Source organism: Danio rerio, chromosome 5, assembly GCF_049306965.1.
Source record: "Danio rerio strain Tuebingen ecotype United States chromosome 5, GRCz12tu, whole genome shotgun sequence".
NCBI lineage: Eukaryota > Metazoa > Chordata > Actinopteri > Cypriniformes > Danionidae > Danio > Danio rerio.
The window spans coordinates 34,534,450-34,553,026 of NC_133180.1; the positions used below are offsets into that span (position 1 = coordinate 34,534,450).

At 34.4% G+C, this 18,577-nt stretch overlaps 1 protein-coding gene across 1 annotated transcript in view; it reads right to left on the reverse strand.

The window, feature by feature from the left end:
• Nucleotides 1-18,577, reverse strand: part of si:dkeyp-72a4.1 — a 55,741-nt gene that overhangs the window by 32,417 nt on the left and 4,747 nt on the right. The window contains exon 2 of the mRNA NM_001128374.3: nucleotides 17,756-17,954. Coding sequence (NP_001121846.1) covers nucleotides 17,756-17,837 — 82 coding nt within the window. The 5' untranslated portion in view covers nucleotides 17,838-17,954. The remainder of the gene's footprint in view (nucleotides 1-17,755; nucleotides 17,955-18,577) is intronic.

The following is an 18,577-nucleotide window of genomic DNA, read 5'->3' on the forward strand; positions in this document are numbered from 1 at the left end:
GCGCGCAAGAGCCAATCGCAGCCATTTTTGTTGAGGGTGTGACCAATCAAAGGGGTGTAAGAGAACTAGACAAGGATCAAAAAGCGAGCTGGATATTTATATTTGTTTATATTATTTGCTAAATGCTTGTGTTGTTTAGAGTTACAGTTTATATAGCTATGTGACTGTATTAAATGACAAAATTGTATTACAAATAGTATATAAATATAAATATATTCATACATTTTATTACACAAACTGCTGCTGTGAAGAAAATATAAAACTGTGTATGAAAAGCACCGTGATGCCCCAAGGTATCGAATTGAACCGAATTGATGGCATGATAATCGTAACCGAACCGAACCAAACCGTGAGACTAGTGTAGGTTCACAGCTCTAGTGAAAACGGATATCCTAAATAAATAATAATCAATTTTAACAAAAAAGTGCAAGGCAAAAAGTAACAGAGGCTGCGATATCTGAAATCTGTTGGGCACCCACATGTTAATATACAATAGTAATTTATAGTAAATACTATAGTGTTTTTTAACCATACAGACACTAACACCACCAATAGAGATAGAGATGTTGCACAATCAACTAAAATGTAGCTAGATTTTTTTTTTTTTTTTATGTATGGATGATCTACATTGCATCACCAAAAAATTATTAAGGTCTTGTCCATGAATTGTGTAATAAGCTGATATATGGATTATTGTGACAGACCTACCGTTGTGCTGACAACTATGCAGACCTCTGAAGACAGAAGAGAGACTTGTGGTTGCTTATTTGAATTATCCAGTGCTGTATGACTCACAAATTTTGAATATCACATTATTACATTTTAAATTAGATTAATATCAACAGCAACACTCGCGCACAATAAGCAGCTGATTCAGTTATTGCCTATAGCGACATAAAACAAACATTGTAAACAAAAAAGGTGCAGTGGTCCTTGCATTTTCTGAAAAGTAAAACCTTAGGGGGCGATCCCACCACATGCGTTTTTTATGCGTTGAGAGGAGCATCTTTTGAATATTTACAAACGGTCAACAAAAAAGGCAGTGAGGTGCGCCTCACATTTTTGTAACGCAAAAGTATGTTCAGTGTGATTGGGCCCTAAAACAGGGATTCCCAAACTTTTTTATTCCGGACCCACCTAGGCAAGTAATTCAATCTCAAGACCCACCATAATATTTTAATATGGAAAAATGGGTAAAAAAAAAAAATGGGGCCAACAATTAGCTCCAAATGATAGAATACATAGCAAACATTAGAAAATATTGACAATAAAATAAAAAAAAGTTTAGCCTATAAAAATCAATGGTCTAAACAGAAATTAAATAAAGCTATAAAATCTATTTTACTTTTAATTGTATTTGCATATTGATTAAAGTTACTATAGTTATTTAGTGAAGAGCAACAAATGAATCTCTCATTGTGTTTTGTTTGATAACAGAGGTGTAATGTAAGAATGCACAGATCTGTAATGAAGCATTCGACAACTTTAGTAATTAATGTGTTTAAAATAAAACACGTAGGACTGAGCAAAAAAAAAAAAAAAAAAAAAAAAAAACAGGAAAAATAAGCAGTTTTCCGACGGTCCCTTACTGAGAGCTCCGCTCAGCGCGAGCTCTCCCGGCTAAAGGCAGATTGCGAGGGCTCAAACGGAGACAACGGTGTCTTTTTGTAGGAAACAAGCTTTAAATCTTTTTAGGGTAAGAGGTTTTTGAGTAATTGCCGTCTATCGTACTGGTTTTGATTCACCGCAATGTAAAAATAGCTTCAGCTATGTGACGTTGCACGACCTAACTTTGTTCATTGTGCGACCAACTAGTGGGTCGTGACTCACTGTTTGAAAACCCCTGCCCTAAACCATCCTTTTAATACATCAACCAACCTAAAACCATCATGCAAAGTACTGATAAACTAGCCATGGCAGAGTTTGTAGAATATTACATAACATTGATAAAAATTAACGAGTGGCCAATTTTTAAAATTATGATCAATATTACAATTTCTATCACCAATGTTGTTGTTGTTTTAGCAATGCACACAATGGCATTATCTAATATTTGACAAAACCCATGAGATTGTAGTAATGCTCTTTATATGTATATATATATATATATATATATATATATATATATATATATATATATATATATATATATATATATATATATATATATATATATCAGGGCTCAACAATAAGGACTGCCCGATGGCCCGGGGCCAGCATGAGAGATGTTCGGGACAGTAGAGAGAATCGTTACTGGCCCGATCAGGCCAGTGCTACCTTGTCATCAAATTTTTACTTGCCTGCTACTATGTCAATTGTGTGCAAATAGGCAAATACAGTCTTAGAACCGAGAAACAATTTGTGCTTTTAAGTCTCAGAATGCTACGTTTTCTGTAAAGTCATAAACCCCATATTGCTTTTTGGTTCCTTTTATCTGATTGGTTGTTGTGAGCCCGTTTTTTTTTCCACAACCAGGTAAAAACCAGAACAGTGAAGAGATGACAACATCAAATTATGAGGCTAAAAGAAAACGTCTGTTTCCAACGTTGTGGAAAAAGATATTTACATGGGTACAACACAACGAAAAAAATGAATTGATGTTTTGCATAGTTTTCCATTACTTTTAAGTCAGCCACTTTTTGTTTAGCAATAAAATACCTGTACATTTTCCATACTGCTGTATTTTACTACTAAATATTTTAACATTTTAAAAATATTTAAATTCTAGATTTAAAGACATTGTTTTTGAAACATTATTTAAAATATCTGCCAAAAGAAATAGCTATTTTTTATTTATTTATTTTGGTGGGGCCAGTGAAAATTTTGCCAGGGCCAGTAAAAATCTGAACTGCTGGTCCAGTCGGGCCAGTAGAAAATGTTGAACCCTGTATATATATATATATATATATATATATATATATATATATATATATATATATATATATATATTTATATATATATATATATATATATATATATATATATATATATATATATATATATATATATATATATATATATATATATATATATATATATATATATATATATATATATTAGGGCTGTAACGATACACCAAACCCACGATTCGGTTCGTATCACGATTTTTGACCCACGATTCAATTCGTATCACGATTTTTTATTTTATTTTTTTCGTGTGGGGTGGGAAAAAAAAAAGATTTTTAAAACTATTTTTAATTAAATAACATTTGAAAAATCTTTATAAACTAAACATCAAAGAACAATATTAACTATGCAAATTATTAACAATATAAATAGCCATATATAAAATAAATAAATAGCCAAAGCTATATCACTTCTGTTTTCTTTGTAACAAAATACTGTTGAAAAACCAAACTAAACTCCATTGTTTAGATGGTTCAAGCATGTTGAAAATTAATTTTCAATCAAGTTCTCTTGCATAGAAAAAGTAAATTAAATAGCTACTAGGGATGCTCATTTCGTTAATTTTGCTAACCGACAACCGCCGCTCATTAATCGGTTATTAACGGTTAACTGGTCAGATTACTATTAATTTTATATTAAACAAATTGACGTGTCTATTTTGTGTATGACACATTAAATATTGCATTTTAAAATACTGATTTATTTTTAAGTAGGCTATTAATAGCGGAACAGAACAACAAAGCATCTTCACACACCTGCAGTGTTTAGCACAGAAGAGCAGAATAATCTAAATAAAATGAATAAATAAATAGGACTGCCCTAAATTATTTTCACTTAAATAATTAATTTATTTTACAAAACGAAAATACTGACTGATTCTTTTTAATAACCGGCACAGGCTTTTTTTCCAATCATATGTTTATTTCTTCCGTCAAATAAAAATCGCAGACTTCCTCAAATTGCTTGCTCCACGGAAAATATGCATTTATTTAATGCCCCGCTGTTATTATTATAATCCAAAACCTTTTACATTTTAATAGAAATCATTATTTTAAAGATTATGTCCTGATATAGCCTATGGTTTCCTCCTCGCGGTTCAAGTGCGCGCGCTGCCTGATGAAAAGACAACAACACGCGCGCATATGTAGACTTTTTGTAAACAGTTTTGTTGTTTAAATATGATATTGCATTAATCTGCGTACATGCTTTAAGCTGTAAAATAAAAAAGTAAAGCCTATTTGTTGCGTTTATTACGCAGATCCAGGTCAACATAAGCGCTGGTTTAGTATCAACAGGTCTGTATCAAACAGCAATATTCTTCTTCCATTTTGCTTCTTTAGCAAATGTGTCTGTAGGCACGGGTTACACGTTATCATCCCGCAAATTAAGTATGCCTTGCAGTTAAACAAATGGCCGAAAACAAGGCGCACCTTACTGCCTTTATGTTGACAAGGAAAAAAGAAGAGGCGCGGTCCTCTTATAAACGACTGAATCAGCTGGGTATCGATTGTGCAAAAGTGTTGCTGTCTGTGTTGTTACAATTGTAATATTTAATACTATTGTGATATTCAAGATTTGTATATTCATACAGCTCTGGATAACTTAAAACAACGATTAGACCTTCAGAGCGGTGTTAATGCGTCCTGAAGTAAAGCGAAACGGCTATAAACTCCAGCAAGATAGAGTGATTATATGCAGAGCCATATAACTTTATCTCTAAATAAAGTAGGCTATAACTATAGAAACTGTGTTTATTTTAAATGAAAGCTTCGTCGTGTTTTCTGACCTCACGCACCTGTCAGTCAGCACTCTCAAAGGTTCAAACAGAAAGCGCACAGCACGGTTACAGAAAAGTTTGGCTGTTACCTGACATCTGGTGAACGCCCATCCCTCTCTGCGCAGCCACATTAACAGTGTGAGCTGAAAATCCGGCCGCTTTGACAGCATTGGCAATGTTTCTGGCGTTGTCGGTTGTCAAGCGGGGTTAAGTTGGTTTTGTTTATGATATTCTTGACTCATTCAGACGGCCCCTTACTAAGAGCTCCGTGCGAGCTCTCCCGGCTAAATATTGCGAGGGCTTAAACGGAGCAGTGCTTGTAATGTCGAACGAAACAGTGTTAATTAGCTCAACATTTGCAGGCACGCGTGACGTTATTGGAAAGGTATCACGAGGTGGGTGTGTCGCGATTCTTCCTTATTACACCGCGACACAGGATTGTAGATCTGAGTGTCGCGATTTCGATTTTATATCGTGTATTGTTACAGCCCCAATATATATATATATATATATATATATATATATATATATATATATATATATATATATATATATATATATTCATTATATTTTTAAAATCTCTTTATGGGTCTTTGCTTTTTATGTATATATAAACATTATATATCTATTATACACACTTGTTGAAAAATTAGAAGCACAACATTTCAAAGAAACTGTGTCTTGTGTCAATAAACACTGCACTCATACAAAATTCCTGTAAGCATCAGCCAATTCTACAAACTGACAGTCTGTTTCAGACAAAGACAATGCGAGTAAGAAAAAGAAGGATACAGAGAGAGTAAAACATTAAGCATTTTTTACCTGACAGGAAATCTCTGGATGTGCTTTCTTGTCTGTTCATAGCCAGTTTTTTTAGTTAGTCCTTCAGAGAATGAGCTAAGAGTGTGTATGCGAGAACATGCCGTCACCATGTGTGTGAGTCGAGGCGTGCATATTTTGTGCGCTCTGCTTTCTGAAGACTATTTGCAGTCAAGTGAGGCAGAGTTTTGCTCTCTGGCAATTTCACTCTCACATTTTCAAGGTCTCTCTCTCTCTTTTTGTGAAAAGGCAGACTAAAGCTAGTCAATTCAAATTATGAGCATCACTTGCTATTCATTTTAAATTACATATCAGAAAAAAAATGATTATGTAGTAAATATGGAGGATTAGGAAATCTTCATGTATGCACTCTTCGTAAATCTGAAGGTTTTAGTGGTTCACTGTTTGCTTGTGTGTCCGTGTTTGTATGAGTCCAAGGCAACCTGGCATAAAAAAGCCAACACAAAATGAAAAATAGAGAGGAAGAGGGCAGCGGACTAACAGTGAATCTGTGAGAATCACAAGGATCCTGCTATCAATTGGGAGATGTGGAAGTGTTAGTGCGCGAGTATGCTATAGTGTGCAGTAATTACATCTGTCCCTGAGATCAGTGCAAGCTCTGCCTTTAGAGACTCAATACAGGTCTCTTCTGTTAGCAAATCACTGTATGAAAGAGATGCATTTCTTTGTGTGTGCAAGTGTGGGTGTGTCTATGCATGTGTGTTTTCATCTCCACAAAGCAATAAAGCTTGCACATAAACAAACAGACATGCACAGTGCTTTATAAACATATCCCGAGTCCAAGATTAAACATTCTACACACAACACACATCAGTCACATATGCCAATTGAAAAAAAAAAAAAACTGTTAAAACACAACATGCTAATGACAAGAAACCTACAATGCCAACATTAAATTACACCCATGAGATCTTTAGTTTCTTGAATGTCAGTTTTTCTTCACGGCACCCCATTCAAATTTAGCATAGCCAAAATAAATGTAATTAGTACTTTAGATTTTTCTTCCAGTTAAATTATCTTGATTGAAAAATGCACACCAAAATAATAATTACATTGCAATTTTAAAGTACAATGAAATCCAGCATATAATTCCCAATATATAAAAAACCTTCATTGCTGTATCACTACATTATAATTATTTATGTAATAGTCTATAGAGTTGATTTTGCAGTGCTAATTGACTCAGATGAGATAAGTAAAATGCATATACTGGCATAATAAGCATCATAAATGACATTCAGTCTAAGGTTTGGAGTTTAGATTCGTAAATTAACTATTTCAACTGTCCTGCATGTAAGGGTTGCATGGTTTACCGGTACTTCGGCAGCATCACGATACTATGACTCCAAAATACTGGCGGTGCCTCTGTTGTTTGTAAACGGTAGTATCGTCATTAACGATTCTAAAATGGTTAATGTTGCATGTGGCAAAGTCACTAAAATACTTACACATATGTGCAGGCAAAAAAATCAATAGACCAACAATAGATCATTTATTTTTATTTAATTTTAACAGTCTGCATTTAGGCTACAAAACTGTGTGGAATCAGTCATGACAAATCATATGGTGTGGTCAATGATTTATTAATTATTGCAATAACACCAAAACAGTCACAGTATATAGAAATAAGATAGAGAATGCCTATACAAATTACGAATAAGGTTTTCAATAATAAGGGAATTATGAATTAAAATGAAGTATTATAAGTAATACAGTATATCTGACAATTGATTTATTTTGTAGATTTGAGTTATGAGTTAAAGTTTCATGATTAGGGTTGTCAAGATGCCATAGTTATTTTTGTTTATTTGGTAGATAACTGACCAACAAGTACATTATAAAATATACTAAACAGGATTTGTTATAAAAAGATCATTTTTCCAACAAAATTACACCTTATGAAATGGTCAAAAATTGTTTCAATGTTTCCTGTTGCTTTTTTGGGTTTTTCATCTGTTGTTTTTTTCTGTCTTATCAGATAACAATCTAAAGTAATTCAAAATTGCAGTCTTAGTCGTTCTTTTTTTAAGAGATTGTTGTAGTTGTTTAAGCTACTAAATCATATTGACATGAACCGAAATTAACCAATTCAGGTATATGTTTGAAACGTCTGAAAACATCAGAAAAGGTGCAACCTTAAAGGGCTCTACAGACTATTAAAATAAAATGGTCAATTGTTGCACAAGCGTGTGAGTATTCAGTGACTTTTCCACATCCAACATTATCTATTGTAGATAGACTGTTAATAACGATACTACCCATTACAAACTACAGTGGCACCGCCAGTATTTTGGAGCCATAGTATTGCGATTCTACTATAGTACCGGTAAATCGTGCAGCCCTAATCATAATACAACTTGTCATTGTCAGGGGTGGAATTAGTGATTTGGTGGCTATTAGATTTGGTAGGAATTAGTTCCAGCCATGGGGCCCAACAGTCCTTAAACTCAACCTTTTTCTCTTATATCACTAAATCTTCTTTTTGAAGTTATTATCCTAATGAAATCTCCACATTTTAAATTATTTTTTTGCTTAAAGTGAATTCTCAACAAAAAGAAATCTATGATTAGGGATGTAAGACAAATTTGTGCAGATGTGATAGTTATGTTAAATTTTAATTTGTTAGACCCTCACCATATAAAACAGGGCTCGAAATTGCGACCATTTTGGTCGCATATGCGCCCGAAAATTAATCTATGCGACCTCATAATATATCTGGGAGCATTAGTGCGACTGCAGATAATGGTTGTAGTGCGACCTGTTTTGATTTTTTGTAAAAACGTGCTGAATCGCTCTTCCCTGCCGCTATATTGGTTCATATTAGCTGTCATTCACTCAATGTATTCCGCTGTCAGATGACAGGGAAGAAGCTTTTATGACCACGGGAAATACAAACGGCTGAAGAGTAAAAACTTAAAGCACACAGGTTTGCAAACCCCACCTAAAGTTGAGACACAGATGAAAGCGATCATGACACGTCACGTGGTGAATAATGATCCGCCAGCTGAGATCAATCGAGTACGCGCTTCTTGGAGAAGGTGCCCGAATCTCCATGCGTTGCATTCACTGCGTGTTCAGCGCAAATGTCCGCTAAAAGTCAAATCTAATACTGTACATATCATCACCAAAGAAGCTCGCCTTTACTAAGTTTACACTGAAACTGCGGCTCATAACAAAGACCGGTATTGCGCCGATGGTTAGCGCAAGAATCCTGCTCTGCCTGCTCATAAATTGGGTCGGCTGACTCGCCTGCTTTTCCACTAACACAGAAAAATGAAGATCAGCTCAGACTGAACCTTTAAATTGACACAAACTGAAACCAAAACTTTTAAAGAGTGATAGAAGTGAGACTTTACTTTCTTTTGTCTATTCTTGTTTGAGGTGTATATTATTTTTTTGTTTATTTACTGATGACTGCTTTGCAGCTTTCATCATTGAATTGAATGATTTATTATAATCTTTTGTTTGTTTTGTTGCAGAAATATTATTTATTAAATTGACATGCATATAAAAACAGCAGCACAAAATAAATATTTCTTACTGCAATGCTTCATTTTTGTTTGATGCAAATTATACAATTATTTTTCATAAAGTAACTGACATTTTATAGCAGATTACCTACATTCAAGCACATTCAAGGCAGTATCATAATGAGAAATGGAATTCATTGTTACTATTATTGTCATTTTTTATAATCATTAATATTCTATGGCCTAATTATTAGACATTCATTTTGGAATTATTGCACACAAATATCAATGTCTTCGCAGCATTAGTTAGATAGCTGTTTCTGGTTTTTGTCAGTCCTATTAATGTTGTTTTAAAATACAATAAATCTCTTAAAAAACAATTTGCAGCGGTGCTCATTCATTTTTGGTGGGTGCTCCTAATTTTTTTCTGGTGCTCCTAAAAAAAAATTGGTGCTCCTAAATATTTGAAGTTGGGAGCACCGGTGCTACCAAGTAAAAAAGTTAATTTCGAGCCCTGTAAAATATGATAAAAAAAACAATGTTGTGTGTATAATTTATACTTCTAGGTATTTATTAAGGGTCCCAAAATTTAATTGGGCCCTAAGTGGCTGCTTACTTTGCTTATTGGTTAAATTCACCCCTGGGTATCGTAATACTTCAGCTGGTATAGTATCGTGGCCTAAATTTATAGTATCATGACAACCCTACTTCATGTGCGCGCAAAGTTTTTTTATGTGTTTTGGCCATTTCTTGTATTTAGACTTTATATGTCATAAATTTTATATGACACGTCAGTGAAATCAATAAGTGCACATTATAAAAACACGAAAGGTAACAGAATTAGAGGTGCAAATCAAGCCTTACATTATTTGTAAAATTCATTATGGATTCTTTTCAGGCAGCAATATGATATTTGCTAATAATTTTAGCAAAAACAAAATTGGCACAACACAATTTTGATTAATTCACTAACTAATTTGTACTTATAAAGATGCATTAAGCTTTATAGTTAAAGATAACACTTTTTATTATAAAATGTGATATTTTTAACTCACAAATTCTCTATATTCACAATTGCACTGTTGTAGAATGGGAAAAAAGATTCCTTCATGCTCATCTTAAACTGTACAGAACTCAAAAAAGATGTCCGTTTAATTCTAGGCTGCATTAGCAATGTAGTGAAAGCCATTTCCCTTAATTATACAATAAAAGCCTAAATGGGCTAATGGCACTGCAGTTACAGCTTATATTTGAATTTCTTTTGTTCTGTTAAGCACTCAAATTAGAGCAAAGATAAAACAATAGTCCAAGCGAACAAAAGTACCAAGACAGGTGGGACAAGGACTACTATATTATCCATCTTTACAAGTGAATACTGCATAATTATTCCTTTCAAAGAACCATTCCTATTTATCGAGTCACAATGACAACAAAATGTCTGCCGGAAGCTACACAAACCAAACAGCAAACTGCTCCATTATTCAACAACATACAACAATGGTCAGTGTTTGTGCAACAGCCCTGAAGAAAAAAAGTAAATATTCTGTGTGGCTTCAGTCATGGTCTATTTCTGCTAGAAGTGTACGATATGCATGATGATGAGTTGCGCTCTCCTGCCTCACTCATTTCACAGTGCACTGACAACATGACATGATCAATTCCTCAAGACTTCTGTGCTATCCCTCTCCTCTCTATATTTCCTTCTTTATCTCATTCCCCTTGCTCCCTTGCCAACTTTGATTATCCGAGGTTTAAATATGAAATAACAAAGATGCTGTCCGTTTGGTGTGACTGATGTTGAAGATATACAGCAGCTCTGACTGTCCTTGTATGAGTAAACACAAGTCCACTTGCATCTACTTTGTCATTGCAGAGACGGTGACAACCGCATTTGTCAAAACTTCATCTCTGACAGCTCTGAGAGTCGAGAAAGACAGAAAATGTATAGATTCCCATCACCACAGGTTATATGTGCGAGGATCAGAGCAGAAGGGATATCAGTCTTACATTGACAGCTGTGCTCAAGTGTGATAAACATCTAGCAGAAATACATCTTACTTCACTCTAGTAACAATGACAAATGGTGACATGAGAAACGGTAGGAAATTCCTTTTGCTCAAACTGCAGAGCATAATGCGGGTAGGCCAAACTCATCGGATTTCAATTCCCTGAAACTACATTGACTGCAATGTACATTGCTTCAGATAAAGTGTCTGTCAAACGCATGTATGTAAATATTGTCACATATTTGGAGAAAGTGTTAGTGGGAGTTATTACAAGACTTTTGAAATGTTATGACTTTTATAAAAATTATATTGTAACCAATAGCCCCTTTCACACAGTGATACCAGTAAATATCTGGAAAATTACTGGAACGACTTTACCGGTATATTCAAAAAACGATGTTCACATAGGTAATCATTAACCAGAAATGAGCTGTAAAAGGCTCCACTTGTATTTGTAAACATAGAAGTGGTCAGGCTTTTGTTTATGGTTTCACTTTCATTAAAATCTTTAGCATTCATGCAGCTGCTTTATTTAAAAATGACCGTATTCTTTCGCTCACATTTCAGTCACTTGAGCGACCAAATTTAACCCACAAGCAGTAAAATAGGTAAGAAACAGAAGTCTTTAGAAAGTTTCTTTTCTAAGGGGAAAAGGTGCAGTGAAGGACCCACAAACTGCCAAGGAGTAGATCTGAAACCCATTTGTCAACAAATCAGGTTAATCCACCATGTCTGTGCAAGAAGATTAACTGCGGGAGATCACAAATGACTTTTTTAAAATGACTTTTAGGGGTCGTTCGCATATTGCGTCTTTTTGCGTCTAGGGCTCACGCTAGTTTCCCACCTTCCAGATTCACCCAGATGAATGAATGCTGGGAGCGCGAGTCAAGTGACAAGAACTGACCGATCAGCTCAGGGTAGACTAATTATATCAGACAAACACAAAACACCCAAACACTGCAGTGCTTTGTAATTTTCTCCTTAAATAAAAGGAGAATCTCACCAAGTGCAAGCAATGCACTCAACCACCCCCCTATTTAAAATCACCGTTTAATGGAACTTGATGCTGATTAATGTTTAAGCAATTACACTGCTTAACCAATGGGTGGCGACAAACAACCATCAAAATCATGTCACTGAATAGGCTTTCTTTTTTGATTTTATTTTTTATTAAAATTTCAACTTCGAAGTTTTGTTTGTTAATACCAATGGGTTTTGCAGTAATATGTTTGTGTAAATGGAAAGCAAATGACATCTCTTTTTTTGCTGTTTCAAAAAATGGTCCAATCTGTAAGATTTGAAATCTGTTACACTACTTATAGATACTTATAAGTTAACACATTGGATTTTGAATGTTGAATATCCTGCCACTTCCAGCTGTTATGGATTTTTATTTGCTTTTTACTGTGATAAATAAATAATAATTAAGTGTAGATGTAGACCTTTGTTTTACATCCTGCCAATAAAATGAATATGTGCTGTAGCGTTTTCAGAAATGTAAATGTTTGCACGCATTTGGTGTGAATAGGTGCCTGGGAAAAGGAAAGGTCATTTATCATGCAATCATGTGCATGCATGCACACAGACACTTTTCCATGATACTAATTCAACAGCACAATTGGAATTATGAATTATGGATCAATGATGTTTCAGAAACAAGCACACTGAGCATGCAAACACACCTACACAAACGTCCTTGAACAACAAGTCTCAAGTAAACAACTGGAGTAATAATCACCCATGTGTGTCTAATATCTCAATTGCTACATGTTTGATTGATGACCCTGCATCCAATCATCTCTGCCCTCTTCCAAATGGCATGAGTGAAGGTTACAAATTGGATTTTCTGATTACTAAGAACAAAGCAAATCTATAGTACTTAATTCAGTATAAATGTTTGCAGCTAGTAATCATTACAGCCTCACTGGCTGCATGAAGGACATCTCCAATTTACTTAATTGCTCATGAACTTTCTTTTTTGTATGGATTTATTATTGGCATTGAGTTTGTTGTGTGTAGTAAGTTTTTGGGGCTATTATAGAAGAGCTCTGAATTTTACAGTACATTATTTGGCTAGTAAATATGGTGATTTCAGTTAGTAACCTATTTAAAACATAGAACGCCTCAGATATTTATGCATCATATACTTAAAATATTTTGTTTTTTAAAAATATATATTTAACAATACATTTTTTTTCCAAATTGAAATATAAATTTGTCATTTAGAAACCAATTTTAAAAACATCTTTTTTGTATGAAATGAAAGGCGGGCATAGTGGATTGAAACAACATGAACAAATTAACAAGTAAATGACAATTTTTACATTTTTAGATGACTTAATTCTTTATATTAAAAAGACTGTTTAGCCAAAATCAAAAGAAAATGAGCTGTTAAATAACTCAGACCATCTAAGGGTGCTTTCACATCTGTAGTTCTCTTCAATTGGTCCGGACAAAGGGCAATAAATGATAAATTGTTGCATTTTCTACTGTCTTAGGGTCGTTTTCATGCCACTCAACTGGTTTGGACCAAAGTCAGTAGTAACGAACCAAAATGCAGTCATCTGACAAAATCTACATCTCTCATTGGCCAGATGTTGTTGAACATAATTCCTAAACTGCTTATTGATTGGTCAGAATTGACGTGCGGTAAAATGCCAATGAACTCCCACGAGTAAACAAAACTGGCCGCGGCTGGAAAACGATTTTTTAATGCATCGCTCGTCACTTCAGGAGGAGGCGTGAATTAATTTAGCTAAACCAGGGTTCATTTAAAAGTGTCCCAAGAAAGCAGGTCTCGGTACGCTTATTTAGTCCGCTTTTGGTGTGCACTCGAGTACAATTGCTGCGTTCTCAACTGCCCAAATGAACCACACCAAAAGGGAAAACAAACTCTAGTGCGATTCAATCAAACTAAATAAGGCAGGTGTGAAAGCACCCTAAGATCTCCTGTAGTTTTCTTCAGTCCAGCAATAAAGAAGCTGAAACTGTCCTTGGATAAGAACTGACAAACGGTTTTGCTTCACCTTAGTGTATCAGGAACCACATGTTTATTCTCTTCAGCCTGTTTTTTTTTTTTTTTGGGGTGGGGGTTGCTAAGCAACTAAATCAAGTCGATTTTCATGCACATTTTGTGAGTAAAGTTGGTTCTATAACTCCAGCAGCAGCATTTACTACAGAGCTCTACACTGACAAGCAGTGCAAAAATCACGCTTTAAATCAGAAACAATTTAATTGGATTATAATGAAATAAAGATAATCATTCTCTGATGACAACAATTTGCAAAGGTTTCCAGTGAACTATTTCAATGCTGTAAGTAAAAATATGACATTCAATACAATTAAAAAATATATATAAATATTTTTTACGACAAACTTGCCTAATAACTTCAGTCAATTGTTAGTAATTATGTGAGATGATTCTGTAGTTGAGTGATTATTAGTTACTCTGAATCAACAGAAGCAGTAAAATCTTAAAAACATTATAGGGATTTCTTGGGTTTATTCAGGTTTGGAGTTTCTGCACAAGAACGACAATAGCCTTCGGATGGGATTTACTACTGAACACACAACCGTGCATCCCTACAAGGTGTGTAAGACAATTTTGTAATTTTAATTAGCAATCGTTTGCTATTTCACATCAATTAATCACCCAGTCCTACTGTTTTTCCTACTGTGCTGGAAGTAAATGACTTCCATTGTATGAATCACCAAAGAATCTTCTAAAAATATTGGCATGGATTGGGGATTAACAATATATTGTTTAAGCATCGATATCGATATCGCAATGTGTTTATCTGCAATAGTCACGTCGCAATATTAGATTTGAGATTTTATTAAATATTATTTTTATTTTATTGTATACATTTATTTATGACCATGTTATTTTACATTTGATTGTTAAATTTTTGTATGTGATACTTTTAGATCTCTTAGAAACCATAAACCAGTTAATATAACTTATATTTTTGCTCTGTCATATTTATATATGATTTATTATATTTTATGAAGATGCACTGCATAGAAAAATACTTATTTACCACAGTTAAACTAAATTACTAAATCTTTCCAAATAGACCTATTCAAATAATCTGGTGGTATATTGTATCACAATATGTATCATAGCAAAACAAAATACCATGCTGGCCTAACCTTGCTTAAGGATGGCTTAATTTTCATTATTGGATAAACTATTCCTTAAAGACTCGATAAATATAGAATCCCTAGAATACCACCTGATTTTACAAAGGCACTTTAATCTGCACTCATGTTTGATCCGAGTTTACAATTTGAGCCTTCTGTAATTCATGCACGCATCTCTTCCTATTACAGAAAGAAAGAATGCTTGTTTTGGAATTACAGCCCCTATTTTAAATATTTGGTGGCAGTGACATTTAACCAGAAGTGGAATTCATGATCATGCTCACCTAAGCGAAGAACGGAATGATGGGATATTTATGATGGGTCATTTAGTTTAAAGAGAAGGGAAGGCTGCTTCGGTGGAAGAACCTGAAGAGACCAAGGGGAGAATAAGAGCTCAATTCACACCCACTGACATTTTCCAGAGGACAAATCAATTAACAGGGTATTAAAGTGAGGCCGTGTGTGACTAAGTCCCCAGGCTTTCAAAGTGTAACTGAGAAAGCACCGCAGAACACATGTGCACGCATACATCATAACAAAAGCATGAATAGACATATTCTAGATAAAGCATGCACAAGAATAACACTGCTTCAACAATACAACATGTCACCTTCATGTGCTGCTGTTTAAAAAAATCCAATGGGATCTTGAGGAGTGAGACTAGATAAAGGTTCTCTAATGATCTAAAGACTTGAATATGTTTATAATCATCTGAAATGTGCTGCAACATATTTTTTTTATTAAAATTATAATACAATAAAAATGTATATCTTATTCTGTTTCCACAATTGCCCAAACTATTCATTCATTTCTCAAAATGAAGACACTTTTTTCCCAAAGACACACACACACTCATTCATTCATTTTATTTTCGGCTTAGTTCTTTTTTTAAAAGGGGGGTCACCACAGCGGAATGAACTGCCAACTTATCCAGCATATGCTTATGCAGTGGATGCCCTTTCAGCTGCAACCCATCACTGGGAAACATCCATATACGCTCATTCACACACATACACTACGGACAATTTTAGCTTACATAATTCACCTGTACCACATGTCTTTGGACTTGTGGGGAAACCAGAGAACTCGGAGGAAACCCACGCAAGCATGGGAAGAACATGCAAACTACAAACAAAAACGCCAACTGACCCAGCCGAGGCTCGAACCAGCGACCTTCTTGCTGTAAGGCGAACGTGCTACCCAGTTCGCCACCGTGCAACCTATCTTTGCCATGATGACAGTAAATAATATTAGACTAGATATTTTTCAAGACACTTATATACTATTTAAAATGACATTTAAAAAGGCTTAACTAGGTTAATTATGCTAACTAAGCAGGTTAGGGTAATTTGTTCTATAGACTATCAAAAACGTATAACTTAAAGAGGCGAATAATTTTGCCCTCAATGTTTTTTTAAAAATTAAAAACTGCATTTATTCTAGCCAAAATAAAACAAAAAAGACTTTGTTCAGAAGAAAAAATATTATCAGACATACTGTAAAAATGTCCTTGCTCTGTTAAACATCATTTGGGAAATATTTCAAAAAGAAAAAAAATTAAAAGGGAGGGCTAATAATTATGTTAATAATTCTGTAAATAGGAAAGGAAACTTTAAAGTGATGCATTTTAAATGATGGTCACATTAAGGATGGTCACAATTTAATTATGACGTTGGTCAATGTTTGTGTATCACCATTTTAATCATTAATAATGGTCACATTCAAAAAAGCATGCAGGAGGTATGGTATCCTTATTTAGGCATAATGAGCAAATCATGCTCCATGTGACGTACTGTACATAATCATGTGACTTTTTCCACTTTTGTCATTGTAATCATGCACAGCAGATGACTGTGCGTCAGTGTGTCTGTCTGGAGGGCAGAAACTACAATAGACCAAGATTAAATGAAAGAGGAAGAACACGGGCTACTGTCTGGAACTTCTCTGAGTGCTCAACATCATTGTGGTATGAGATAATGAAAAACACCCATCAAACAACAACTCAGTTGTACTAAATGTCTATAGTTTTCTTGAACTCAGCAGACTTGTTCTCAAGTCGAAGTACTTTGAATTGTCTCAGTAACAAACACAACTATAGTTACTTTCCGACAAGGACTTACTGAGCAGCTCTTTTCTATGGCTTACATAATAAATTCCTCTGAGGCAAATCCTCAAAACTGTGTTCTTAGTTGATCTTAGTTGATTAGCAAAAAAAAGCACATCAACAAACATCATGTAGAGTCATGCCTCAATTACCATGTCTGCTTAAAATGCAATAAATGACTGTTGCTGAGGCATAGACTTTCATCCTGATCCAAAAAATTTGTCTCTAATATCAAAGAAGAATTCTGCTTAAGATTTCTTTTTATATATAAAACATGCTAACAATTTATTTTTCCAATTTATCACACTAACCAATTTTAGTTTTTTTTTAATTTTTTTTAATCAAATCAAGTGTTCCTTAACAACTCCTAACAGGAGGCAAAAGTTTAAGTAATCAAATATTGCTTCATTAAAAAAAAGTAAAGCTAAAGCTAAAACGCTGCAGATTTTCTCCTCTTGTTCCAAGTGTAAGCATTGCCATCTCCACCCCTTTTATGGGACAGTCCTACCTGAGACTTGAATCCATCCATGGTGTTGATTGGGAGATGAACAGAATAAAGGGTTCTCCATTGTGTTTCTCCTCCTCTGCATCTTTGTGGTTGGTAATCTGAACCAGTAAGCATAGGGATAATCTACTGAGAGAGGCGTGCATCCCTCTATCCGCTACAGTACGATGCTCTGAGTCTTTTCAGCCGCAGCATGTGTGTGCTTCAGAGAGGGAGAGAGAAAAAGAGAGAGTGTGAGTGCAAGATCAAGATAGAGAGAGAGAGAGAGAGAGAGAGAGAGAGAGAGAGAGAGAGAGAGAGTGAGAGAGAAAGTGAGAGAGTAAGAGAGAGAGAGAGAGAGAGAGAGAGACAGAGAGAGAGAGAGAGAGAGAGAGAGAAAGAGAGAGAGAGAGAGAGAGAGATGAAGGGGGACAAGAGAAACCAATTCATTCTAGCTGATCTTGTTTGAAATTTCATTTAATGCTGATCGAAGTAAAAGTGACAAATATTGTATCATCTGAAGTAGCAGGTTTTCCTGTTTATTCATTAAAACAAATAAACAATACATAGAATTAAATTAAATTAACGTTTAGTCTAAAATTTACTTCAGTTGTTACAGTAATGAATGCACATATGTATTTATACAAACTGTACATTCAATATAGTAGAGTTGTTGGACAATTTTGATAAGTAACAGGCTAATATTATTTTCATTTTTGTAAACCATCTAATTTAAAAAAATCTGAATTGAAAAGGGAATGGCAAAGCAAAACTAAAATACAACTTTTCTAGATAACAAATATATCAAACCACCACAATTAATTTATGCAAAGTAACACTTCCATT